This window comes from Notechis scutatus, chromosome 2, assembly GCF_049901735.1.
Source record: "Notechis scutatus isolate UNSWTSFEM ecotype Mainland chromosome 2, rNotScu1.2, whole genome shotgun sequence".
Lineage (NCBI taxonomy): Eukaryota > Metazoa > Chordata > Lepidosauria > Squamata > Elapidae > Notechis > Notechis scutatus.
This window is the reverse complement of record NC_142010.1, coordinates 152,483,400-152,510,603: the sequence shown is the minus strand read 5'-3', so window position 1 is coordinate 152,510,603 and position 27,204 is coordinate 152,483,400. Positions and strand designations below refer to the sequence as shown.

The 27,204-nt window shown below is 44.2% G+C and overlaps 1 protein-coding gene across 4 annotated transcripts in view; it reads right to left on the bottom strand.

Annotated features, from left to right (window-relative positions):
* Positions 1 to 27,204, bottom strand: part of PNCK (pregnancy up-regulated nonubiquitous CaM kinase) — a 37,473-nt gene that overhangs the window by 8,807 nt on the left and 1,462 nt on the right. For 2 of the 4 annotated variants that reach the window (XM_087956854.1, XM_087956855.1), the window contains exons 2-6: positions 22,476 to 22,586; positions 20,459 to 20,590; positions 17,587 to 17,661; positions 16,447 to 16,585; positions 1,651 to 1,701 (exon numbers count right to left, since the gene is read on the bottom strand). In XM_087956854.1, the coding sequence (XP_087812980.1) occupies positions 1,651 to 1,701; positions 16,447 to 16,585; positions 17,587 to 17,661; positions 20,459 to 20,590; positions 22,476 to 22,552 (474 nt within the window). In that variant the 5' untranslated portion in view covers positions 22,553 to 22,586. The remainder of the gene's footprint in view (positions 1 to 1,650; positions 1,702 to 16,446; positions 16,586 to 17,586; positions 17,662 to 20,458; positions 20,591 to 22,475; positions 22,587 to 27,204) is intronic. The other 2 variants (XM_026676216.2, XM_087956856.1) reach the window with 1 other exon arrangement.

Here is a 27,204-nt window from a genome sequence, read left to right as displayed (position 1 = left end):
ATTCCCTTTATTGTGATAAGGGGCCTTACTTCATGCATCCCCTAGTTTGGTGGATTTACTTTATATCTTCTTATCCACTTATCTCAGGACAACAATTGTTGGTTTCAGTGTGAGAAAGCTTTCTGCATTCCTCATCTGTTATTTGTATAACTTGGGTAAATATACCGCATTATCTTAAACCAGAAGAACTTGTCTGTTGTTTTCCTTATGAACCAGGAATAAAATTCCAACTTCTAAACTCCACAACACATCAGAAATAACTGAAGGAAAGCAGAAAGCAAATGCTAAATTCCAAAAAAAAGCAAAAAAAGGCAAGGAATTATATATCGATAAGCAACACAGAGAAACTGAAGAGAACATCTGAATGGGAATGAAAAGAGCTTTATTTTTAAAAATTACAAATAGCAATAGCACTTAGAGTTATATACCACTCCATAGTGATTTACAGCATTCTCTGGACTGTTTACAATGTCAGCATAATGCCCCCAACAATTTGGGTCCTCATTTTACCAACCTTGGAAGGATGGAAGGATGAGTCAACCTTGAGCTGGTTGGGATCAAACTCCTAGCTGTGGGCAGTTAGCCTGCAATATTACATTTGAAGCTCTGCACCACCACAGCTCATAAAAGGAGCTTTTGTGAAAATATGAGCATGAAAAGACAAAAGAAAGATATACTGGATTAGTGACTAAAAATTTAACAGAAAAACAGAAATTAGAATTAGAAAAGGAGATGGGAATTCAACTGATAAAGAAAATTAAATATTTAGGAATCTGGTTAACAGCACATTGTAAGATGTTAAAGGAAAACAATTATGATAAATTAATGCAACAGGTAAAGAAAGATTTAGAAATATGGGGTAAGCTACAACTTTCTTTATTAGATAGGATTGCTGCCATTAAAATGACTATTCTTCCAAAATTCCTCTATATATTTCAGGTGATACCAATCAAAATTCATAAAAAATACTTTGTGGAACTCAATAGGATAATTTCAAAATTTATCTGGCAAGGTAAAAAACCAAGAATAAATTTAAAGACAATGCAAGATATGAAGAGCAGGGGAGGGATGGCACTTCCAAACTGGGAGCTGTATCACAGTGCAGCCTCCTTAGTATGGTTGAAAGAATGGGTGAACTTAACTAATAAGAGAATACTAGTCCTAGAAGGTCATGACTTACAGAGGGGGTGGCATGCCTTTTTATGGGATATAGGGAAAACCAGTCAAAAATACTTTCATAGACACCTAATTAGAGATGCCCTCCTGATCAATTGGAAGAAAGTAAGGAAAAAATATTATTTAAAGATCCCGATCTGGATCTCAACTATGGAGGCGATGATACACTCTAATAATTTGGATATTACCAAGATGATTAAATATAAGGATTTATTGGATCTGCAAGGAAATTTGAAATCATGGCAGGACCTCCAAGATCAGGGACTACAAATCGACCATTGGGCATATCTTCAAGTTCAAAACAGATATAGACAGGATAAGAAAGAATTCGGAATTTATAATAAATCCCAGCAATTGGACAAAATTCTCTTAGGCCCAGACAAAAAAAAAATAAATAACAAAATTTTATAATTTTATAATTTATCTATTAGAGACAGAATTAGAGGAAGAGATAATTAAAGGAAATATGATCGCCTGGAGTAGGAACATAGGACGTAGTATCATTTTAACAGAATGGGAGAGGGTCTGGAATAGAAATAATAAAATCACAAAATCGGCATCGTACAAGGAAAATGCTTATAAAATGTTTTATAGGTGGCACCTCCCCCCCCCTCGAGATTAGATGCACCCCAATATGAATCCGAACTGCTGGAAATGCAAAAAAAAAAAAAAAAGGAAGGAACATACTTCCACATGTGGTGGTCCTGTACAGAAGCACAAAGATACTGGCAGAGAATTAAAACATGGCTGGAGGAAATGACGACAGAACAGATTGAATTCAAACCAGAGTTCTTCCTATTAGGGATCTTTAATAAACAATTTCCAAAAAAAGTGAAGTATATACTATTACATGTACTGACGGCAGCTAGATTGGCCTTTGCACAATGTTGGAAACAACCTCATACTCCACCAGAGGAAATGATTATTCAAAAAATACTAAATTGTGCAGAAATGGATAAATTAACCCTAGCATTAAAAGATAAAGAAACATCAATGTATTATGAGAGCTGGAACTGCTGGTATGAATGGTTAGATGAAAGATGGGCTACATAACATTGTAAAAGAGGATAAGCTATAATTGTAGTGGTAATTATATATTCGCATTAAGGATAAATTAACCCTAGCATTAAAAGATAAAGAAACATCAATGTATTATGAGAGCTGGAACTGCTGGTATGAATGGTTAGATGAAAGATGGGCTACATAACATTGTAAAGGAGGATAAGCTATAATTGTAGAGGTAATTATATATTCGCATTAAGGATTACTTGTAAATATGGCATAAAATAAGGATAGAAATAATGACCCACAAACTGTCGAAGATGAAATTGTTTTCAATCACTTTTTGATTTTACTTTTACTTCTTTTTTCTTTTTCTCTCTTCTCTTTTACTTCTCAACTCAGTTTCTCTTCTTATTTTCTACATTTGTGTACATGTTGTTTATTTATTTTAATTGTAAAATTAATAAAGTTTGTTTTTTAAAAAATAAAGATATACTGGAGAAGAAACATATCAAGAAAAGATGGTGCAAGTACAGAAAAGAACTATAAAGGAAGTTCCCTCAAATAATAATATATATACAGGTTTGACCACTGTGTTGAAACTAGATGTGCTGGAAAGTAAAATTAAATGAGTCCTAGGAAACATTGGTAACAATAAAGCTGTAGGAGATACAGCAGAAGCTTTTACAATTGTACAAAATGATGCAGTTAAAGTGATATGTGAGGTTCTTAAGCAGGAATGGAAAAGAATGGAAAAGATTAATTTATATTCCAATACTTTAAAAAAGTGATGTTTTAAGAAATACTTAAACCATTGAACTGGATTAATCTCACATGTTAGTAACATGAACTTCAGGATTATGCAGTTCAGAATTCATACATGGGACAAGAAAAGGTAAAAGGATAAGTTGGGCTAGAAACCATATTCCTAACTTCCAGTGGATAATAGAAAAGGTAAAGACGTCTGGTTTTGTTTACTGATTATACAAAGGCCTTTGACCATAATATAGTGAATAGACCTTGAAAGATTGGTGTACCTGATCCCTTCATCAGCCTATTATATAATCTGTACAATGATCAGGAAGCAACAGTTAAAATAAATGATAAGGAAACTAAACTGCCCATAATTGGAAAAAGGAGTATGCCAAAACTGCATGGTATCATTTAACTCATATGCAGAATAAATTGAGAAAAGCTGTAGAAGATATCATAATTAGAATTGAGGATTTTGGAAGAAACATTAATAATATATGCTTCCCATAGATCGTATTTGATGGGAAGCATAAAAAAAAAATATCAAGGAATTTCTTGTTGAAGAAAAAAAACTAAATACAAAACTCTGCTTCTCACTCATAAAAGGCAGTCTGCTTCTCACTAGTAAAAGATTGGAGTGGGGAGGGAAGGACAACTAAGATTACAAGAAATGCCGACCCCACAATACAGAGAGAGAAGTTAAACTTTATCTTCCTCATTCAAAGGCTCAAGAATCCACGCGCCATGAACTGAAGAAACATATGCTACTTAGAAAAAAGGCTATGATAAACCTGGATAAAATACTAAAGCTATGTATTGTAATGGCCATGTTCTTCAGAGGTGGTATTCAGCAGGTTCTGAACAGTTCTGGAGAACTGGTAGTGGAAATTTTGAGTAGCTCGGAGAACCGGCAAATACCCCTCTGACTGGCCCCGCCCCCATCTCTTCTCTGCCTCCCGAGTCCCAGCTGATCAGCTGGGTCTTCTTTTGGTGCCCTGCACAGGAGAATGGAGCTGGAAAGCAGGTTAGTGGGGTGGGGAGGGAATGGGATTTTGCAGTATCCTTCCCCTGCCACACCATGCCCAACATGCCACGCCCACAGAACCGGTAGTAAAAAATGTTTGAATCCCACCACTGATGTTCTTCCCAATGTAGCACATTGGTGTGAAAGCTAGGCAATAATAAAAACTACACAATGAAATGATGACGCTCTTGAATTATTTATGCCAGATAAAATTGTTGAGAATACCATGGAGCACCAGAAGAACAATTCTGTGCTAGACGAAGTAAAAACTAAACTTTATTTTAGATCAGAGACATAATGCCAAGACGGGAGTCATTGCAGAAGAATCCATAGGCCTGGAACAATTGAAGGTATTAAAAAAAAGAGAGAGAGAGAGAGGCCAACAGAAGATAAAGTGGTCAGAGACTATCAGTGCTGACAAAAAAAATCTATTGATAGTAACAGCCTCGCTAATGATCATGGAGAGGATAGAAACTGATTCATTCTTTCAGGCCTAACACAAAGTCATCCATAAGAATGGGAGGCTTTGCTAGTTGCTTGTTTCAATCACTTGTTTCACATCAGCAGTGGCTCTCCAGCCTAGCAGTGATATTGTTCCACAAACTAATGCTCTAACTAGACAGTTATTGAAAAGGATAAATACGCTCATCACTATCAAACCAAAATATTGCATCTCCTCCACTTCCTATGAAGACAGATCCAATGTCAGCATACAAATGTGGGACTTCCTCTACTCTGCATTCATCAATCGGCATAGTACTTTCAACATTTTTTTCCCATGCACACCTGAGCAGCAGCTGTTTGTGTCAGACTTGGAAGCCATTTTTTCTTCCTTAGGAGTTTCGAGGCTGACACATTAAGTGCCTGGGAAAGTGGGAAGGGGGGTTGCAAGGAGCGATGGAAGATTAGCCACAACAACATTCCTTTCCCTGAGAGTCAAGGACGATTGCCCTGCACCTGGAGGAGAGTGACTGGGGATAATCTCCAGTTGGGACAAAGGTATGATTGGACCATGTGATGGACTTGTGGGTGCAGGGGATGGATTCTTGACTTTCTTTTGGGTGGGGAAAAACCCAGAACTCTCAGATTTGGGTTTTCCCAGTGGAAATGCTAGCCTCGGAGTCTTCTTTCTTTCTCCACTTGAAACCCTGACAGTTTGCTTATAAAAGGTGGAACGGCTCTGATGCAGCAGGAGCAAAATCTGTATCTTACTAAGTGATAATTGCACCCCCATTCAGAAGTAGTGATTGAGGGTGGTGATTCTCAGTCTTGGCAACATGAAGATGGGCAGATTTCAAATCCCAGAACTTCCCAGCCAGCATGGATAGCTGGAAAATTCTGGGAGTTGAAGTCCACACTTCTTCAAGTTGCCATGGTTGAGAAATACTGATTTGGGAAATGGAATATTATTTTCCATGTTCCATTCTGATCTTTCCATCCACCCCCACTTCCTTCTTCCGAATGGCCTATCCTGCCAGAAACCCCCCACCCCATCCCCCACCCCAAAATTGACCCTGAATCTGGTTTCTTTCTCTCGGGACCACCATTTCTTGCAGGAAATGAGCTTTGTATTGCTTTTAGTTCTTGTTATGTTTGGAGGAGTGGGCGCAATAACGGAGACGAGACATCGATAGTGACTCAGTTCAACTCTTTAATAGTGACTTCAGAACAGAGCAGCGATTAGGGCAGCAGCAGCTCTTTTATAGAGCTGGCTGCTGTCACAACAACCAATGAAATTGAACTAACCGCTCTAAAAGCGTCCAATCAGAGACGGCCCGTTTTCAGCCAATCAGATCAGCCAGAATTGGCCAATCACGATTCGCTTATCCGCGGGCCAATCCGAAGTGTAGGATTACAAGCCTGCTGCTGAAGCAAGCTAGCATAGTTATTGTCAAATGAGTTTGCTTAGTTCGTAACACCCCTTCCCCCTAGGTTCCGTCTTAGGGGTGGGGTGACGTATTCTCATAAGTAGGCAGGCCGTTTCACCTGTCTATTCGATTTTTGCTCTTCCACGGTCTCTGCTCCGGCGCGGACTCCGGTGGGCTGTTAGTAGAACCGGGTGGTGAAAGCGGTTCCGGTTTCGCTCGGGGACTCAGGGCTGTCCTCTCTGTCATCATCCGGGTTCTCTGGACTTGCTTCTATGGCTGGGCTGCTTTGTGGCGAAGCAATCACCCGGCTCGGTCCTCCTCCGGAAGGTGAGTATCCCAAGGTGCAGACTGCTGGGCGTCAGTTAGTGGGTCGTCTGCTACTTCTATTTGACCCCCTCGATTTCCCTTCCCCCAGTTTGAGATTCTGGGGTTGAGATAGGGTTAGGTGCCAATCGGGAGACGCAGTTGGTCTATATGGCGCTTCCATAATTTCCCATCGCTAGTTTGTAGGCGGTAAGATCTGGGGCCCGTAATTTGAGTTATAGTAGCGGGGACCCACAATGGATCACCCGAAGTTTTTCGCAAAGACTAAGTCGCCTACCTTGAACGCACGACGCTTGCTGCTGGAACCGGAAGGTTTCTCTGGCGTGTAGGTTGGGTGCAGGCGATCAAGGTGTGAGCGAAGTTTCTGGCCCATCAGAAGTTCGGCCGGGGTTCTGTTTGTGATGCTGTGCAGGGTGATGTGTTGGAGGAGAAGCATTCTGGTTATTTTGTCGTCAATGTCCCCATGTTCCATCTTGTGCAAGGTCTTTTTATGAATTGGACCATGCGCTCAGCCCTGCCATTGGCAGCAGGGTGAGCCGGCGAAGTTAAGGCATGGCGGATGCCCGGTCGGCTAGGTACTGTTCAAATGCTAGGCCAGTGAATTGGGGCCCGTTATCCGAGACTAAACGTCAGGCAATCCGTGCGTAGCGAATAGTCTATTTAACTTTTTGATGGCGGCGTCTGTGGTGGTGCTCTTCATTTTGTGGACTTGAGCCAGTTGGAATAGGCATCCACAGCTATGAGAAAAGTATGTCCCTTGGTGGGTCCCGCAAAGTCAATGTGGATGCGGGACCAGGGACCACGAGTGCATCCCATTCAGTTGGAGGTGCCTTCGGTGGGGCAGCGATTTCCTGGCACTTGTTGCATGTGGCCACCCAGGCTTCTATCTGTTTATTGATACCTGGCCACCACGCGTAACTTCTTGCCAATGCCTTCATTCGCACGATGCCTGGATGACCATCATGCAACAGTTTTAGAACTGTATGCTGTAATTTCTCGGGAATGACGACTCTGTCCCCCCACAAGATGCAGCCCTTCTGGGAAAACAGTTCTGTCTGTCGGTGTTTGAGCAGGCGTGAAGGTGTCGTTGGGTTCGGTGTCCGGCCAACCTCGTTCCACCCAGCTGAGGACTCGGCGAATACAGGATCCTTTTTGTTTCGCGCGGCGATGTCTCGCGCAGTCAGGGGTGGTGCAGGAGAGTTTCAATTTGGAGTGCAGTTAAAGTTGGAGCCGGATCTTCTATGGCTTCCGGTAGCGGAGAAGCGACTTAAGGTGTCAGCGTAGAATGGCTTTCCCGGGCGGTGTTGCAGTTGATAATCATATGCAGCTAGAAATCTGACCCGGGTCATTCTTGGTGACAATATGTGGGGAGTTGGTTTGTCTCCGCTAAAATACCCAGCAATGGCTTGTGATCGGTTATTATGGTAAACAGTCTACCGTATACATATTCATGAAAGCGTTTAATAAGCGGATACAATGGCGAAGCCTCTTTATCGAGTTGGCTGTAGTTTCTTTCAGTCTTTGATAAAGTTCGTGAAAAGAAGGCAACAGGTGCTTCATTTCCGTTTGGTAGGACATGACTTAAGATGGCTCCTACCCCAAAGCGGTGAGGCATCGCAGGTGACCGATAAGGGCAAAGTCTCGTTATACTGCATTAATACAGCATCTGAGGTTAAGAGATCTTTTACTTGCTGGAAGGCTCATTCTTCCCGGTGTCCCCAGACCCAGGAAGCCTTCTTGCCAAGTAGTCTATGTAGGGGCTCAGCTACAGTCGCCTTTTGGGGCAAGAAGATATTATAAAAGTTAATACGTCCTAGGAAGGCTTGGAGATCTGTCTTATTCCTGGGTCTTGGGGCGTTTTTTTATCGCCGTTACTTTTTTTCAGTGGGATGGATTCCCTTTTTGTCAAGAAGGTACCCTAGGAATTCAACCCTCTCAGTACAAAGTTGACACTTGTCTTTTTTACTTTTAAACCGGCGTTTTTAAATTTCTGAAGGACCGTTCTGAGTCGATTCTCTAGTACGTCTTTAGTAGGGGCAGCTATCAATATGTCATCGAAATAAGGCACGACTCCTTTTATGCCTTGTAGCAGTCTCTCCATCAGGCTTTGGAAAATGCCTGGTGCTACACTCACTCGAACTGGAGTCTATTACATTTAAACGCACCTCTGTGCGTGACTATAGTCTGGGCCTCAGCAGTTTCGGCATCTATGGATAGTTGCTGGTATGCCTGGGCGAGGTCCAATTTTGCAAATATTTTCCGCCACCCAGGGAGTGAAGAAGATGTTGGACCACAGGTACCGGGTAAGCGCTCTGCTGAAGCGCATGATTTAAGGGTGGCCCGGTAATCCCCACAAATTCTTATCGATCCATCAGGTTTGATGGGAGTTACGATTGGGGTTTCCCAGCGGGCGTGATCGATCGGTTCTAACACCCCTGAGCTATTAATTTGTCCAATTGTTCGTCAATCTTTGGCTTGAGTGCGAAGGGCACTCGACGAGGCTTAAGGCGGATAGGTGCGACCTCAGGGTTGAGGCTTAATGATATGGGGATCCCTTGTACTTGCCTAGCTTCTCGGTGAACACGTCCTGGAACTCCTGGACGAGGGCCGCTTCCCAGTCGTTGTTTCCAGTCTGGTGAATGCCCGCTAGTTCAATTCCCAGTGGGCGAACCACTGTAACCCCAACAAGCTGGGTCGGTCTCGATCGGCGATGGTAATAGGCAGAGTAGCGGTGTGGTCCTTGAAGGACACCTGGGCGTTGCGGGAACCGCAGCGGGAATCCTGTTTCCCTGGTAGTCCCTTAATATGATTTTTTGGGTGCTGAGATCCTGGCGGACGGATGTCAGGGATCAGCTGTTTGAAGGTTTTCCATGAGACCATCGATAGAGACCACCCGAGTCTACTTCCATTACGCATGGAGCGATTCTCAATGGCGACCTTCACTCGGATTTTCTTGCATCCAAGGATGATGCATGACCAATGGTAATTGTTTGATGCGCCTCTTCTCGCCTAACTGGCGCAGCAGGCGCTCGATTTCTGTAGTGATAGTGGTTCCATTGGTGATTCAGGCGGTCCCGATTTACAGGTGGGCTGCCCGTTGTTCTTCGAGATTGGGCTTGGCGGCTCGCTTGCTTCTGCAAACCTTTGCGATGTGGCCCCTCTTTCCACAGGAACGGCAGAGTGTGTCGAGGAATTTGCAGTCCGATCGCGGGTGATTGGCCCCACAACCGGCGCATTGACGTGCAGATTTCTGGCTCTTCTGGTCTCGCTGGTTGCGCTCTGACCTGAGTCGGTTGACCTCTTCTTCCTCACTATCAGACGAGATTCGAGGTCTTCGTGGTGAGCCGTTGTTGCGTGCCTCTCAGAAAAGGCGTAGTATCATTGGCGAGTTGGCGGAGCGGTGCGTTGGTGCGGCGCATTCGAGCGGCCGACTTCCTGGTTGCTTCTGCTGCAGTAGTGTCGGCGATGACATCTGCGAGATCGATGTCCCCTTTAGCCATGATCTTGCTCTGTGCTGTGTGGTCATCTAATCCCAGAACTATGCGGTCTCTCATGGCTTCCTCGAGGTTTGCGAAACCACAGAGGCCTCCCAGGTTCCGGAGGTCCGCGATGAAGTCCCCAACGCTCTCGTTTTCCGTTGGTCCCTCTGGTAAAATTCCTGCCTTCGGATAAGCGTTGGCACCGCGGGTGCATAATGGGCTCAGAGGATTGGTGCGAGGGTATCCCAATCCATTGTTTTAACTTCTGCTGGTTTAGCGAGTGCCTTAGCCATTTTAAAAACGGCAGGCCCGCAATGGGCCAGGCGCAGCGTCTTTCAGGTTGTTGGTCTCCAGGAACATCTGGAACCTGTCTATATACAAGTCCCAGTCTTCATTAGCCGGGTCAAATGGGGCGGGTGGTATGGCGCCCGCTGGCCATCTTGCCGTTGTTGGCGCTTTCTTAGCCACGTGCTCTGTTTGGTACTCAGCGAGTGCTCAGTCAGCTCTATCGTCTCCGAATCCCATCCTCGTCGCCAGTGTTATGTTTGGAGGAGTGGGCGCAATAACGGAGCGAGACATCGATAGTGACTCAGTTCAACTCTTTAATAGTGACTTCAAAACAGAGCAACGATTAGGGCAGCAGCAGCTCTTTTATAGAGCTGGCTGCTGTCACAACAACCAATGAAATTGAACTAACCGCTCTAAAAGCGTCCAATCAGAGACGGCCCGTTTTCAGCCAATCAGATCAGCCAGAATTGGCCAATCACGATTCGCTTATCCGCGGGCCAATCCGAAGTGTAGGATTACAAGCCTGCTGCTGAAGCAAGCTAGCATAGTTATTGTCAAATGAGTTTGCTTAGTTCGTAACACCCCTTCCCCTAGGTTCCGTCTTAGGGGTGGGGTGACGTATTCTCATAAGTAGGCAGGCCGTTTCACCTGTCTATTCGATTTTTGCTCTTCCACCGGTCTCTGCTCCGGCGCGGACTCCGGTGGGCTGTTAGTAGAACCGGGTGGTGAAAACGGTTCCGGTTTCGCTCGGGGACTCAGGGCTGTCCTCTCTGTCATCATCCGGGTTCTCTGGACTTGCTTCTATGGCTGGGCTGCTTTGTGGCGAAGCAATCACCCGGCTCGGTCCTCCTCCCGGAAGGTGAGTATCCCAAGGTGCAGACTGCTGGGCGTCAGTTAGTGGGTCGTCTGCTACTTCTATTTCGCCCCTCGATTTCCCTTCCCCCCAGTTTGAGATTCTGGGGTTGAGATAGGGTTAGGTGCCAATCGGGAACGCAGTTGGTCTATATGGCGCTTCCATAATTTCCCATCGCTAGTTTGTAGGCGGTAAGATCTGGGGCCCGTAATTTGAGTTATAGTAGCGGGGACCCACAATGGATCACCGAGAAGTTTTCGCAAAGACTAAGTCGCCTACCTTGACGCACGACACTTGCTGCTGGAACCGGAAGGTTTCTCTGGCGTGTAGGTTGGGTGCAGGCGATCAAGGTGTGAGCGAAGTTTCTGGCCCATCAGAAGTTCGGCCGGGTTCTGTTTGTGATGCTGTGCAGGGTGATGTGTTGGAGGAGAAGCATTCTGGTTATTTTGTCGTCAATGTCCCCATGTTCCATCTTGTGCAAGGTCTTTTTATGAATTGGACCATGCGCTCAGCCCTGCCATTGGCAGCAGGGTGAGCCGGCGAAGTTAAGGCATGGCGGATGCCCCGGTCGGCTAGGTACTGTTCAAATGCTAGGCCAGTGAATTGGGGCCCGTTATCCGAGACTAAAACGTCAGGCAATCCGTGCGTAGCGAATAGTCTATTTAACTTTTTGATGACGGCGTCTGTGGTGGTGCTCTTCATTTTGTGGACTTCGAGCCAGTTGGAATAGGCATCCACAGCTATGAGAAAAGTATGTCCCTTGGTGGGTCCCGCAAAGTCAATGTGGATGCGGGACCAGGGACCACGAGGTGCATCCCATTCAGTTGGAGGTGCCTTCGGTGGGGCAGCGCGGATTTCCTGGCACTTGTTGCATGTGGCCACCCAGGCTTCTATCTGTTTATTGATACCTGGCCACCACGCGTAACTTCTTGCCAATGCCTTCATTCGCACGATGCCTGGATGACCATCATGCAACAGTTTTAGAACTGTATGCTGTAATTTCTCGGGAATGACGACTCTGTCCCCCCACAAGATGCAGCCCTTCTGGGAAAACAGTTCTGTCTGTCGGTGTTTGAGCAGGCGTGAAGGTGTCGTTGGGTTCGGTGTCCGGCCAACCTCGTTCCACCCAGCTGAGGACTCGGCGAATACAGGATCCTTTTTTTGTTTCATGGCGATGTCTCGCGCAGTCAGGGGTGGTGCAGGGAGAGTTTCAATTTGGAGTGCAGTTAAAGTTGGAGCCGGATCTTCTATGGCTTCCGGTAGCGGAGAACGACTTAAGGTGTCAGCGTGGGGAATGGCTTTCCCCGGGCGGTGTTGCAGTTGATAATCATATGCAGCTAGAAATCTGACCAACGGGTCATTCTTGGTGACAATATGTGGGGAGTTGGTTTGTCTCCCGCTAAAATACCCAGCAATGGCTTGTGATCGGTTATTATGGTAAACAGTCTACCGTATACATATTCATGAAAGCGTTTAATAGCGGATACAATGGCGAGAGCCTCTTTATCGAGTTGGCTGTAGTTTCTTTCAGTCTTTGATAAAGTTCGTGAAAAGAAGGCAACAGGTGCTTCATTTCCGTTTGGTAGGACATGACTTAAGATGGCTCCTACCCCAAACGGTGAGGCATCGCAGGTGACCGATAAGGGCAAAGTCTCGTTATACTGCATTAATACAGCATCTGAGGTTAAGAGATCTTTTACTTGCTGGAAGGCTCATTCTTCCCGGTGTCCCCAGACCCAGGAAGCCTTCTTGCCAAGTAGTCTATGTAGGGGCTCAGCTACAGTCGCCTTTTGGGGCAAGAAGATATTATAAAAGTTAATACGTCCTAGGAAGGCTTGGAGATCTGTCTTATTCCTGGGTCTTGGGGCGTTTTTTATCGCCGTTACTTTTTTTCAGTGGGATGGATTCCCTTTTTGTCAAGAAGGTACCCTAGGAATTCAACCCTCTCAGTACAAAGTTGACACTTGTCTTTTTTTACTTTTAAACCGGCGTTTTTAAATTTCTGAAGGACCGTTCTGAGTCGATTCTCTAGTACGTCTTTAGTAGGGGCAGCTATCAATATGTCATCGAAATAAGGCACGACTCCTTTTATGCCTTGTAGCAGTCTCTCCATCAGGCTTTGGAAAATGCCTGGTGCTACACTCACTCCGAACTGGAGTCTATTACATTTAAACGCACCTCTGTGCGTGACTATAGTCTGGGCCTCAGCAGTTTCGGCATCTATGGATAGTTGCTGGTATGCCTGGGCGAGGTCCAATTTTGCAAATATTTTTCCGCCACCCAGGGAGTGAAGAAGATGTTGGACCACAGGTACCGGGTAAGCGCTCTGCTGAAGCGCATGATTTAGGGTGGCCCGGTAATCCCCACAAATTCTTATCGATCCATCAGGTTTGATGGGAGTTACGATTGGGGTTTCCCAACGGGCGTGATCGATTGGTTCTAACACCCCCTGAGCTATTAATTTGTCCAATTGTTCGTCAATCTTTGGCTTGAGTGCGAAGGGCACTCGACGAGGCTTAAAGGATAGGTGCGACCTCAGGGTTGAGGCTTAATGATATGGGGGATCCCTTGTACTTGCCTAGCTTCTCGGTGAACACGTCCTGGAACTCCTGGACGAGGGCCGCTTCCCAGTCGTTGTTTCCAGTCTGGTGAATGCCCGCTAGTTCAATTCCCAGTGGGGCGAACCACTGTAACCCCAACAAGCTGGGTCGGTCTCGATCGACGATGGTAATAGGCAGAGTAGCGGTGTGGTCCTTGAAGGACACCTGGACGTTGCGGGAACCGGCAACGGGAATCCTGTTTCCCTGGTAGTCCCTTAATATGATTTTTGGGTGCTGAGATCCTGGCGACGGATGTCAGGGATCAGCTGTTTGAAGGTTTTCCATGAGACCATCGATAGAGACCACCCCGAGTCTACTTCCATTACGCATGGACGATTCTCAATGGCGACCTTCACTCGGATTTTTCTTGCATCCAAGGATGATGCATGACCAATGGTAATTGTTTGATGCGCCTCTTCTCGCCTAACTGACGCAGCAGGCGCTCGATTTCTGTAGTGATAGTGGTTCCATTGGTGATTCAGACGGTCCCGATTTACAGGTGGGCTGCCCGTTGTTCTTCGGATTGGGCTTGACGCTCGCTTGCTTCTGCAAACCTTTGCGATGTGGCCCCTCTTTCCACAGGCGGCAGAGTGTGTCGAGGAATTTGCAGTCCGATCGCGGGTGATTGGCCCCACAACCGGCGCATTGACGTGCAGATTTCTGGCTCTTCTGGTCTCGCTGGTTGCGCTCTGACCTGAGTCGGTTGACCTCTTCTTCCTCACTATCAGACGAGGATTCGAGGTCTTCGTGGTGAGCCGTTGTTGCGTGCCTCTCGGAAAAGGCGTAGTATCATTGGCGAGTTGGCGGAGCGGTGCGTTGGTGCGGCGCATTCGAGCGGCCGACTTCCTGGTTGCTTCTGCTGCAGTAGTGTCGGCGATGACATCTGCGAGATCGATGTCCCCTTTAGCCATGATCTTGCTCTGTGCTGTGTGGTCATCTAATCCCAGAACTATGCGGTCTCTCATGGCTTCCTCGAGGTTTGCGAAACCACAGAGGCCTCCCAGGTTCCGGAGGTCCGCGATGAAGTCCCCAACGCTCTCGTTTTCCGTTGGTCCCTCTGGTAAAATTCCTGCCTTCGGATAAGCGTTGGCACCGCGGGTGCATAATGGGCTCAGAGGATTGGTGCGAGGGTATCCCAATCCATTGTTTTAACTTCTGCTGGTTTAGCGAGTGCCTTAGCCATTTTAAAAACGGCAGGCCCGCAATGGGCCAGGCGCAGCGTCTTTCAGGTTGTTGGTCTCCAGGAACATCTGGAACCTGTCTATATACAAGTCCCAGTCTTCATTAGCCGGGTCAAATGGGGCGGGTGGTATGGCGCCGCTGGCCATCTTGCCGTTGTTGGCGCTTTCTTAGCCACGTGCTCTGTTTGGTACTCAGCGAGTGCTCAGTCAGCTCTATCGTCTCCGAATCCCATCCTCGTCGCCAGTGTTATGTTTGGAGGAGTGGGCGCAATAACGGAGACGAGACATCGATAGTGACTCAGTTCAACTCTTTAATAGTGACTTCAAAACAGAGCAACGATTAGGGCAGCAGCAGCTCTTTTATAGAGCTGGCTGCTGTCACAACAACCAATGAAATTGAACTAACCGCTCTAAAAGCGTCCAATCAGAGACGGCCCGTTTTCAGCCAATCAGATCAGCCAGAATTGGCCAATCACGATTCGCTTATCCGCGGGCCAATCCGGAGTGTAGGATTACAAGCCTGCTGCTGAAGCAAACTAGCATAGTTATTGTCAAATGAGTTTGCTTAGTTCGTAACAGTTCTGATGACTAAATTCTGCCTCACAGATTGTAACAGAAGGCAGAGTAACTGCAGGAACACATTGCAGTGAATTTCACATTCTGAATTTCGGTCATAATGCAAATAAGATTACACTTGAAGAGAGAATTAACCAGGAGAATTAACCATTCCTGCCCCTTATTCCCTTTCAGTAGCTGCCTAATTGCAACATTAAAAGCGGAGATTTGGGAGAACTCCAGAGGGACTAATTGTCCCACTCCCGATCCTCCCAACTGCCACCTTTGGCCTAAAGGTATCCCCTCACAGTAAAGCTTCACATTTGCTTATTTACAGCAAATGTGAAGAGAGCTGGCATAAAGTCTGGTTAAGATAAACTTGTCTGTTTTTTTCCCCTAGGCAAAAAAAAAAGTATACAAAATTCAGTTGCTTCTTCCATGTAGCCTCACTCTTAGTTTACATCTTGGTTATGCCAACATGTGGCAAAGAGACAAAACCCAGGAGCTGATTTTATAGATAGGCTACACATTGAAGTAACATGAAGTAAAATGTGTAGATCACATTTTAAAATAACCTCTTCCCTTCAGCATTCATGATAAAGTACTTTGGCTACTTTACAAACATAACCAAATACCTTGGCTACATTACAACATCTGTGTTCTCATTGACATCTTAAAAGCAAAGCTGCTTCTGTACAGCACACTGGGCCAGTTTAACATACAACACAACCCTGGCTCATTTTTATTCTCAATTCAACTGAAGGTAAGACAAATATATATCATGTGTTCTATGTTCTATATTACATCCATGTTCAGGAGTCTCAGCAGAAAAACTCTCTGCAAACTGGGACAATGGGATTAAATTTTGCATGGTGGGAAAAATCAATGAAAGATGGAAGTTCAAAAATGGGCCAAATCCAACTGTGAATGGCAAAGAACAAAATTCAGAACAAATTCCCCCCAAACAACCTTATGGAATGGGTAAGACCTAGAATTAGGCTGACTGCACCATTCTTAATCCTCCTCCCACTTCCCCCCAGTGATGTGACTCTTACAGCAAAAGGTTGGAAAGAACTCCAAAAAGTAGGCTTCGCATATATTTTTTAGCCTTGTTTTTGGCGGTAATGGAAACTTAGTTTTTGTGCCAACACAGATCCCTCAGGTAGTTTGTAGTTCAATTTATTTTGGAAATCCAAAAAAATAGGTTAACTCAATAACCAGGCTAAATACTGTATAAATGTCTGTTAGCAAACCATGGTTCCTAGTCTTGGGGGGCAGGGGTCCCTTCTTTCATACAAAGGTTGGGACCTGTTGGATACCCCAAAGCATCCCAACATACTCACTTTGAGATCCCGATGAACGATTCCCAGATCGTGTAGGTAATTCACAGCCTCCAACACCTGCCGGATGAGCTGGCTGGCATCCTTTTCTGTGTAATAGCCCCGTTCAATGATGCGGTCAAAGAGCTCTCCGCCTGTCACCCTGCACCCAGGAGAGAGAGAGGTGATTTACATTCACCCTCTTTCAGCAAGAGGAAGAATCCAACTATCAGGAATGATCTTCTTTCCCAATTGAAAAGGGAGGGCAGGGTAGGGTTGATCTATTTATTTAATGTCTTCGAGTCAGTTTGCTGTAGTGGTTAAGGCATCCAACTAGAAACCTGAAGATCAGAAACTCTAATCCCACCTTAGGCACAAAGACAGCGCGATGACCTTGGGCCATGGAAGAAGAAGGGCAAACCACTTCTGAAATCTTGCCAGGAAAATTGTCCAGACAAGTCACTGGGAGTCAACACTGATTCAAAGGCACAGTTATATATATTTGATCTTTTTCTGATTGGTGCAATCCTGATTGTAATTTGAGAAACTGCATTTGAAGAGTGACATCTTGGGAAGGGCTGGTTATATATGTATGTATGTATGTATGTATGTATGTATGTATGTATGTATATGTATATGTATATGTATATGTATATGTATATGTATATGTATATATATTTGGTATGGTGAGCTCCAGAGCTTCTGTTCATACCAGAAAAAGGTAAACTGGTCCTATAAATTGGGATCCTTTATTTGGAGGTTTCATGGTGCTATCTCTCTCTAGTTCTCTCCTCCAAACTCATTCTTACATAGACTTGGAATAAAACTAAGTATCTCAAATATCATTTGCTCTGGTTTTCTACAGACCTGTGTTCCCTGTGTTATCTGATTATTATGACCAGCCCTTCCCAAGATCTCACTCTTTAAATGCAGTTTCTCAAATTACAATCAGGATTGCACCAATCAGGAAAAGATCAATTTTAGTTGTAACCTTATTGGATGCAAGGACCTTTTTCTTTGAAAGAACTACAGGCATTGTTGTGATCTACAAAAGCATTGTGATGCCATTTTATATCCCTCCAGAAGTAGACGTTTATCTCAGAGGACAAATTGCCCACCCCAGACCTCACAAGTAGAAACATATTCATAGGCACTTCTACTCACAGCTGCATGGCCAGGTACAAATGAGTGGGACTTTCATAAATATCTTCCAGAGCAACAATGTTCTCATGTTGAATTCTACAATAAAAATTAGGAAAGGGGAGAGTGAAGGGCAGCCAATACCCCAAGAATCCACCCTCATCTTTTCAAAAAGGCGTGTGTTGTCAAGCATCAGGGAAATCAGGAGATCCGGGCAATCCAAATGTGCATAAAGATTTATTGTAAGCTTAAGTTCTCTACAAGAATCTGAACTACTAATGGTCAAGGAAAATTAGTGGGAGTTGAGAAGATAAAGGAATTCAAGGTGGGCTGGACTTATATCTCTTGTGATGTGTTTGACCGCCTCCCTCCGGCTCAGCTTGGTCATCTCTGGAAGTATAATGAAAGCCATGCAGATACTCTAAGGCTGAAAGTTTGATTAGAGTTGGGTGAAACCCTACCCAGATAGGAATCTCTCTAGGGACTCTTCTCTATAGTTAAAGTGCTCTCCACCAATCCTTGAGCAAAAAAGTACCCTGGCATAAAATCTGCTGCTCCCATTGCCAATCACTAGCCAGAAAATATGCTAATTTACTAGTGCTTGTTTATTACGTAGAGAGCAAGTTAAGGAGGTTGGTGGGTTTCTGTAGTTTGGCTTCCCTCTTCTTCTTTTACCAAACATTACCAGCTGGTGAGAATCCACCAGTTACACTCTTTAACTGGGATGGGGCAGAGGAGGAAGCAAGTTTTGATAGCTGGATTATATATCTGCCAGCTGTACACTGGGGCTATGTCTGAGAGGTGACAGAAAAAGGGGAGAGCAGATTCCTTACACATAGGATTCCGATGCTATGGTAGGATTAGAAATTTAGAGGGTAAAAAGGCCAGCTCTTCCCAGTTGATTTCTCTCCCGGTTGTGGTGTGGAAATCACCACACAGCTCTCCCACATTTTTCAGCAAAGCCCAAAAAGAGAGAGAGAGAGAGAGAGCTGATGGGAATTGGGGATAGCTGCAGAGGTGGGTATTCAGCCAGTTCTGACCGGTTCTGGAGAACCAGTAGCAAACATTTTGAGTAGTTCGGAGAACCAGTAAATACCACATCTGGTTGGCCCTGCCCCATCTATTCTCTGCCTCTCGAGTCCCAACCGATTGGCTGGGTCTTCTTTTGTTGCCCTGCACAGGAGAATGGAGCTGGAAAGCAGGTTAGCGGGGTGGAGTGGAAATGGAGATTTTACATTACCCTTCCCCTGCCACGCACATCAAGCCACACCACACCCATCAAGCCATGCCCACAGAACCAGCAGTAAAAAAAATGTGAATACCACCACTGGATAGCTGCATGGTACAGTTGATAGGTGTGGACAGGTTGCACGGTAAGGGAGTAATTATTAGCTATTTTTCAGGGGATTTTTAGACATAGTTTCCCTGAAAGATCAGAAATTCCAGGTTTAAAAGTAATCTAACTGCTAATAATGGAGGGGGAACCGCATGGTGCAGCAGGAGTCTTTTTCCTAGTGTTGTTCCCTGCCCCAATTACAGTACCTGTTAGCTGTTAGTTGGGTTGATCTATTTTTTTAAACACGGGTCTTTTAGATGGGGATCAGTTTGGAGACTTGATGGATTCACGGGAGAGAAGCTGGTTTAAAAGACTCATATTCTCCTACTACTGTCCTCAAATAGACAGAAGGGCCCCAGAATACAGATCAGCCTAGAGTTGCCATTAGGTGTCTGGCTGATTCTACCCATTACGGTGTCGCTAAACGAATGCTGCCTAAGGGAAAAGACCCTGTTAAGGATGACTTAAGGCCGCTCAGATGTGGGTTGGCAGTGAAGCTGAAGGAGATCATAGCAAAAAGTCCACAACTGCTAGGACAGGTTTATTCCATGGTTAAGGGCAAATGGGGAAAGGTGATAAGTAATCTTGAGACAATTACTATCGCTAACTTTTTAACCTGGCTAGATAAATTCTTAGGAAAAGTACATTACTCAGAGGTACTTGGCAGAAGGCTAAAAAATGTGGAATGAATAAAATTATCCCTGTAAGATTCAGTGAAATCCCTGCTAAATGTGGTGTGCTTCTTATTTAAGCCCAGACATTCCCAAAATTCTGGAAATGTGCACTCAAGAGAAGGAGAGCAAAACCGTAAGGAAACCACATTCCCTTACCCAAAGAAAAAAGCCACTGCCTTCTGAGTTTAGGTTCTGTGGTAGGTTGGCCAGTGCAAAAACTTGCCTTTTCCCCTTTGCTAAAAGGACAGACAATGTTATCTCTTTTCCATGTCTGCAAACTGGACTCTCTACAGCAGGGGTGTCAAACTCACGACATCACGGCAGCATCACATGACGTATCGGGACTTTTTTTCCCCTTTGCTAAACCGGGCGTGGCTAGCACGTGACCCATCCAGCCCATGGGCCAGGAGTTGGATAGCCCTTCTCTACAAGATCAGTGAAATATCACCTATACTTGCATTAAGTTATTGTTATTATAACTGTTGTCTCTGAACAAAATGAAGTCCCAATCAACAGTGGGATTTAAACATTTTTACTACCTGTTCTGTGGGCATGGCTTGGTGGGCGTGGCAGGGGAAGGATACTGTAAAATCTCCATTCCCACTCCACCCCGCTAACCTGCTTTCCAGCTCCATTCTCCTGTGCAGGGCAACAAAAGAAGACCCAGCCAATGATCAGCTTGGACTCAGGAGGCGGAGAATAGATGGGGGCGGGGCCAATCAGAGGTGGTATTTGCCGGTTCTCTAAACTACTCAAAATTTCTGCTACCAGTTCTCCAGAACTGGTCAGAACCTCTGGTCCCAATATAAAAATGGATCCTGAGCACTGAACCAGGAAATTCATTTTACATCCTGGAAAAAAAATGCAGAAATGCAAACTGACTTACTTTTTGAGCACAGCAATTTCATTCTCCACAGCTGCTTCTTTACCTCGCAGTGCTTTTTTAGGAATACATTTGAGGGCTACAAGGCGCTGAGATCCATGTTCCTGGGCCAAAACCACTTCCGAAAAGGCCCCTCTGTAAGAATAAGAATTAAAGGAAGGTGGAATAGAGGCATGTAAGTGTTCACAGCTACATAAGCAGTCGCTGAAGTTCCTTACCAAAATCCAATACAGTTGCAATAGCAATTCAGCAGTAGACACATAAGTCTGTTTTTGTACTTTGTGCCCAACTACATTAAGTGTGATTTCTAGGAAAGCTGAATTTGGTTTTGTTTTTTTTTTTTTTTTCCCTTAAATTCCTTGGAACCTTTTACCGGACTGGAAGTTAAGTAAAAACAGCATTACGATCCGTAAGGGAAAAAGCGTTGCCATGCAGCCAATGTAATTCTTTGAACTCCCTGCGATTGTCTGAGTGTAGAGTTGCTACATGAAAAAAGAAAATGTTCTGTTTGCTTCAAAGTGTTCTGGGACAAAGAAGCAATTGTGTGTTTTGCTTCAAAATATGGAATCAAGTCAATAGAACTTTGCCTTAGTTTTCAAAATGGGAGACGGGGGACAGAACAAGTAGTTCAAAGGGTGGGGGGGAAGGTTGCTTTGTTTTGGGGGAGATTATGTTACGTTTTTGGCTTTGCAGGAGGGAGACCATTCAAAGTAAGCGACAGTGACCAAAATACAAAGGTGGTAGAATTTTTTGAGACTTACTACACAGGGTCCCCCAAGGGTCTTCAACTTCTCCATGCCCCTACCACACACACACACACAAAATCTTTGCTCTACCACACACACCAAACTGGAGCTAATTCGGGTTATGTCTGATCCCTTGATTGACGCTTTATGATTTTGGAATAAATTGGCTGAAGCATCTCCGGTATTGACTATGCAAACTGGTAGCATGCATATTATTCATGGCTGGCTGACTCATTCTCCGGTGCAGCGAATCTGATCTCCTAGTGCTGCAGAGAAAACAAGAGGGAGGCATTCCCTAGGAAACCTGAGCAAACAAAGAAGCCCCTTTGCTGTCCCTCTGGAAAGGGATTTGGATTCTCTGCCCTTCGTTCGAATTAGAAGGCTTGGTGCATTTGGTTAAGAAAGGGTTAAACCCGTGTCGTCTTTCCCACCACCCTCTGCAAATTCCCTCTGGCTCCTGGTCTATTATTGTCCAACCCACGTCAGATATATATGTCCGTCCGAGGGCATCCAAGCCAATGGGATCGCAGTATGCAAATGAGGCTGCCGCATTCCTGGGGTCCTTCTCTGCAGAAGAGGCTTCCAGGAAGGAGGAGGGACCACCACATCCAGGCGCAGAGAGACCCCCGGCTGGGCAGGAGGAGGGCAGGAGGAGGAGGACGTCAGGGCAGGAAAAGCAGATGGGCAGAAGTCAGCACTGGGCTAGGGATGGATGGATGGAGAACGGGAGAGTGGAAAGCAGATCTCAGACACGCAAACGTTCTGCAATGTGAGATTGCACATGTGAGATTATCTGCTACACTATGGGGAGGGGGGCGGAGGAGGGGAATACTTCTTTAGACATATATTTAAAATTGCAGCATCTTTAACACCAACCCAGGGCTTCATACTGGAGGTGGTACTGAAGACAAGGAGGGAAGCTTGGTCTAACCGCATGATAGGTGTGGGAGGACAGGATTTGACTGGGAAAGGAAAAAAAATAGAACTGGAAATGGGTGGAGGGAGGGAAAGCAAAGGGATTGAAACTATAACAGCCTCCTTCAACCTTGCACCCCAAGACTCTGAGTTCCCTCAGACGGACAATGAGATTCCCAACAACAATTCATCTTCCCAAGTTGGGGAAGGTTAGTGTAAAAGGGGAGAAGGGCTAACCCAGAGCACGGAAAGTGAATCTATCAAGAAATGGAGGGAGAGAGGAAGTCCGCAAGGGCAGGATTCCCAGAGCAAGAGAGCGTCCATGCGGATCTTGAGCCAGCCCTTCCTTTTTTACTCACGCGCCCAGCTTCTCCTTGATGTCGTAGACACTGGCAATGTCTTCCACTGTTTTCTTCCAGCCTTTCCCAAGAGGCATTATGAACAGCTCAAAGCAGGCAGGTCGGAAAGAGCTGGGGATAGGGAGGCAGAGAAAGAGGAGATAAATGCCACGTAGAGAGAGGGAAATTTGTAATGGAAACATCTAGAAAGGGGTCAGCCTGTTCCCATGGCTCCTTGGCCAGAAATCTCCCAGCTGCTCCTCTCTACTGCAAGATACTGAAGAAGAAATGTTGAGTCTGAGGCAGAGATTTAGAAGGCAACACACAAATAAATTCGGAGCTACACATCACTGGGAAGTTCATTCTCAGTTCCAAATATTCTTGAAATAAAAGGAAAAGCGTTTTTCTGATGATCCCATGTTCTGTTGCCCTTAATAATACCTGAGGAGGTATCCCCCAGTGTGGTTGTAGATCTAGGCAAGCTCTAGATCTACAACCACATTGTCTGCAAGGCTTTCCAGGAAGATGTCCCGATGTCTGGAAACTGCAATTTACTACAATTGGAGGCCACCAGGCCAGCAGAAACTATAGTTGCCCTAGGGTATGTTCTGTCCAAATGGTTTGATTATAAAGGCACATTTGAACCAAGCAAAAATAGAGTTCTGTTTACGTCCTGACAATTAAGAAGATGCTCCCTGTGGCCACATAACTGGGGCTGTAGAAAACATGGACCCTGAAGAATTTGAAATCAGAAAATCCCAATCCCAGATCATTTTGATCTGTAAACTGCCATGAGTTCCTGTGGAGTCTAGTGGAATAAAAAATAATTTTAAAAAATAAACACCACATTTGGACCACTTTGGAAACTTTTGGGGTTTCTTATTCAAGTGTCAATAGTGCCTACAGGTAACAGGAAGTGGAAATTTATCACAGTGGCATGAGAGGTTTGCCAACTTCATCACATCCACTTGTAGTTCAAAGCATGAGAACAAGCCAGCCTAGAGGCTGTTTTGTCAAGTAAAAACCTTAATATAAATCCTTAAGTAAAGCCATTCTACCTAGAGAGTATAAAAATAATTACAGAAACAAAATGGTTATGAAAATCTAGCATCTTTGACTTTTCTAATATTTTTCTAATATGTAGGAAGAAGTATCAAAAATGAGGAAATAATGCCAGATCCATTAACAGCAACAAATGATAATCAGTGGTTACAGGAAAAATATATATATAGTGTAAAAGCTGATTAGCTATATTATTTCTGATAATATTATCACTGATCATTGTTCTGTTTCTTTAGTATAATTTACTAATAAAATGTAAAATAGCCAGCTTACTCTTTACACATCAGAGATGCTAGGAAAGAAGTAATTCAATCAATCAACTTATATTTGGTTAATATAGACCAACAAAAAGACAAGTAATCTTCAACTAATATCACAATTGAGCGCAAAATTGCCATTGCTAAGTAAGGCAGTTAAGTGAGTTGTAACCCATTTTACAAACGCTTCTGCCACTGTTGTTTAAATGAACCCCTGCAGTTCAATAGATCATGCGGTCATTATGGATTCTGGCTTCCCGCATTAACATTGCGTATCCAAAGCTGGCTGGGAACTTCACAAAATGACGATCACATGTTCCCAGGACAACACAACTATCATAAATACACGGCAGTTGCCAAGCATCTGTATTTTGATCACATGGTGCTATTAACAGTTGTAGATGTGAAAACCGGTCATAAGTCTCTTTTCTCAGTGCTGTAAAAAGATTGCAAGTCAAAGACTAGCTGTAATTCACTACTAGACAAGACGGTCTGATCATTTGTATTTGTTTTCAGAATTAGACAGAATCTGGTTAAAATCTTGAAGAATTCTCTTTCCCACTGCCACAGAGAGATGTCCACTCAACTGAACAGAAGAAAAAATTGATCTGGACAGATTTATTAAGAAGTATGCCTAGGCTGTCATTTCAAATGAAGAACATAACTTTTCAAGGGATAAGAACAAGCAGTATTTCACACTTTTGTATTCTATTTCCACTTCAAACTTTTGCTTTTAGAATCTCTTTGTGTGCATTTTTATGAATGCGTTCATGTGTGAGAAAGAAATAATTGCAAGCCCTTTTTGCAGCTATTTAAGCCAGCTTTGTTATAAAGCATGATCACTTCAGGAAGGAAAAAAGAGACAATATACTTCTTTCACCCCTTAAATCACTGTCTGAAACAGCCCATGTTAAGAAAACAGATCAACGTCCCCCTCAAATGAATCCTTCTACGTGTGCCAAATTACACAATCCCCTATGCCTTAGACAGGTTGGAGAAGGCCAATCTGGGGGGAAAAAAGAACAGACAAGAAGAGGGGAGCTCTCATTATGGTGTTTTTCTTCTTCTCTTCTTCCAAGAAGTTTCAGGAAGAAAATTTAAAAAACAACAACATGTAGGGTCAAAAGGGAATTAAACCTCCCTCCTGTTCCATATGCCCCCATCTATAGGTTTCTCTCTTTCAGAGTAAACAAAGTTTGATGGGCAGGGGATAAATTAAGTCAATGCAAGAAAGAAAAGAATGCCCTGGTCAGAAGATACATTTATCTCCCTCCCATCTTGTTTGCTCTGCAATTATTTGGATCCCTGAGTCAAGCCACGTGGTTCACCCTTTCATGCTCCTTCTTCAATTTCCCCAAAGGACTGTAAAGAGTGAAGTGAAGACAAAGGTGTGCTTTGTGCCCTTGGCAGAGGGCACTTTCAGTCTCCTGCAGTCCTGATCTTGAGCTGGCAGAGACTAGAAAGTGTCATGCCACCTGCCTTCTTTCCAGCCCAGAGTTCTTATGCTACAGAAGTGTCTCTCCATTGCTCCAACCTTAATAAAGCAGAGTTTTTCTTTTTTCTTTTAATAAGCCTTCACCACTACTACAGTATTACTTCTTTTGAACTCGCAAGAATGTATTACCTAAAGCAATTAACGCTCTCACTAACTGGGTGCATTTTTAAAAAAAATCCAGAGCAGAGTAGTTTCAGTTGGGAGTTGGCAGATGGGATATGTGCATTTGTCAACTAGAAACTGCACCATTGGTGCCTCAGATAGCCAGGGTGTGTATGGATGACAGGCAATTAATATGTGTTGTGAAAGTTGAGACATGCATAATAATAATTAAAAAAAAGAATGATACTTAATGCAGAAACTGGTAATCAGATCATAAAACCACATCCACTTCTTTGAGAGATACCACTTGATTTTCCCATTTGCCCACTGGGTGCCAAATAGATGTGGAGGACTGATGGCCTTTGGGACAATAAATCTGATGAGTAACTGCTCACTATAGAAGAAACTTACAACAGGTAGTTCTCGACTTACAACACATCATTTAGTGACTGTTGAAAGTTACAATGGCACTGGAGGGGGGGGGAAATGACTTATGACCATTTTTCACACTCACAACCGTGACAGCATCCCCAGGGTCACATGATCCAAATTCAGGCACTGGTCATATTTATGACGTTTGCAGCGTCCAGGGCTCATGTGATTCTCTTTTGCAACCTTCTGACCAGCAAAGTCAACAGAGAATTCAGACTCATTTAACAACAGGGTTTCTAACTTCACAACTGCAGTGATTCACTTAACAGCTGTGACAAGGAAGTTCGTAAAATTGGGCAAAATTCACTTAACAGCTATCTCCCTTAGCAACAGAGATTTTGGGTTCAACCGTGGTTGTAAGTCGGGGAGAACCTGTGCAGTTTTTTGTTTTTTTTTACAAAAACGAGTTGCTCACTACTAACCGGAAGGCCTGGTTAGTCGTGCAAATGGCAGCCCTTCCTCCTCCAAGTCCGACTGCTATCCAGTCTTCCCCAACCTGGATTCTTCCTTCCTTCCAGAGAATTCTAGGACTGATAGTCCACTCATTTGGAAAACCCCAGGTTGAGGAATCCTTTCTTATACTTGTATATTCTTCAAGTAATTATAAACTTTTATACTCAGATTCTAGTGATATATGCGGTTATTTGGAACTGCTTATTGGTCCTGGAGAATTTCTATGTTTAACGGCAGAATCACACACACACACACCAGAGGTGGTATTCAGCAGGTTGTGACCAGTTCTGGAGAACCGGTAGTGGAAATTTTGAGTAGTTCGGAGAACCAGAAAATACCACTTCTGGCCGGAGTTTTTACAGTATCTTTCCCCTGCTATGCCTACCAAGCCACACCCACAGAACCGGTAGTAAAAAAAATTGAATCCCACCGATACATATATCAGACAGACACACACACATACAAACACACACACAATACACATACACACACACACACATACATACATATACACATATATATGCACACACACACACACACACATATATATGTATATTTTACACATACATATAAACACCTATACATGTACATACATACTGTGTGTGTCTATATATACATATATGTGTGTGTATATACACACACAGAGAATATATGTGCACACATATCAGTGTGTCTTGACAAGGGTTCAGTCTAGGAAGGAAGGAAGGTTGTTTGTGTGCCATGTGTGACATTTATTCCTTTGGCCTGAGGTGAAACTGTCTGAATCCATATAAAGTGTACAATGCATTGCACTGTGCTTCATATTCCTATGATATGGTATGTTTACACAATGTCAAAAATATTATTGACTTTAGAGAATGGGAAGAAGTAGGTGAAAATTACCAAAGCTACAGTGGTGTCTGACGAATGCAGAAACACACATAAACATGCAGGCATTTTCTTTTGTTGT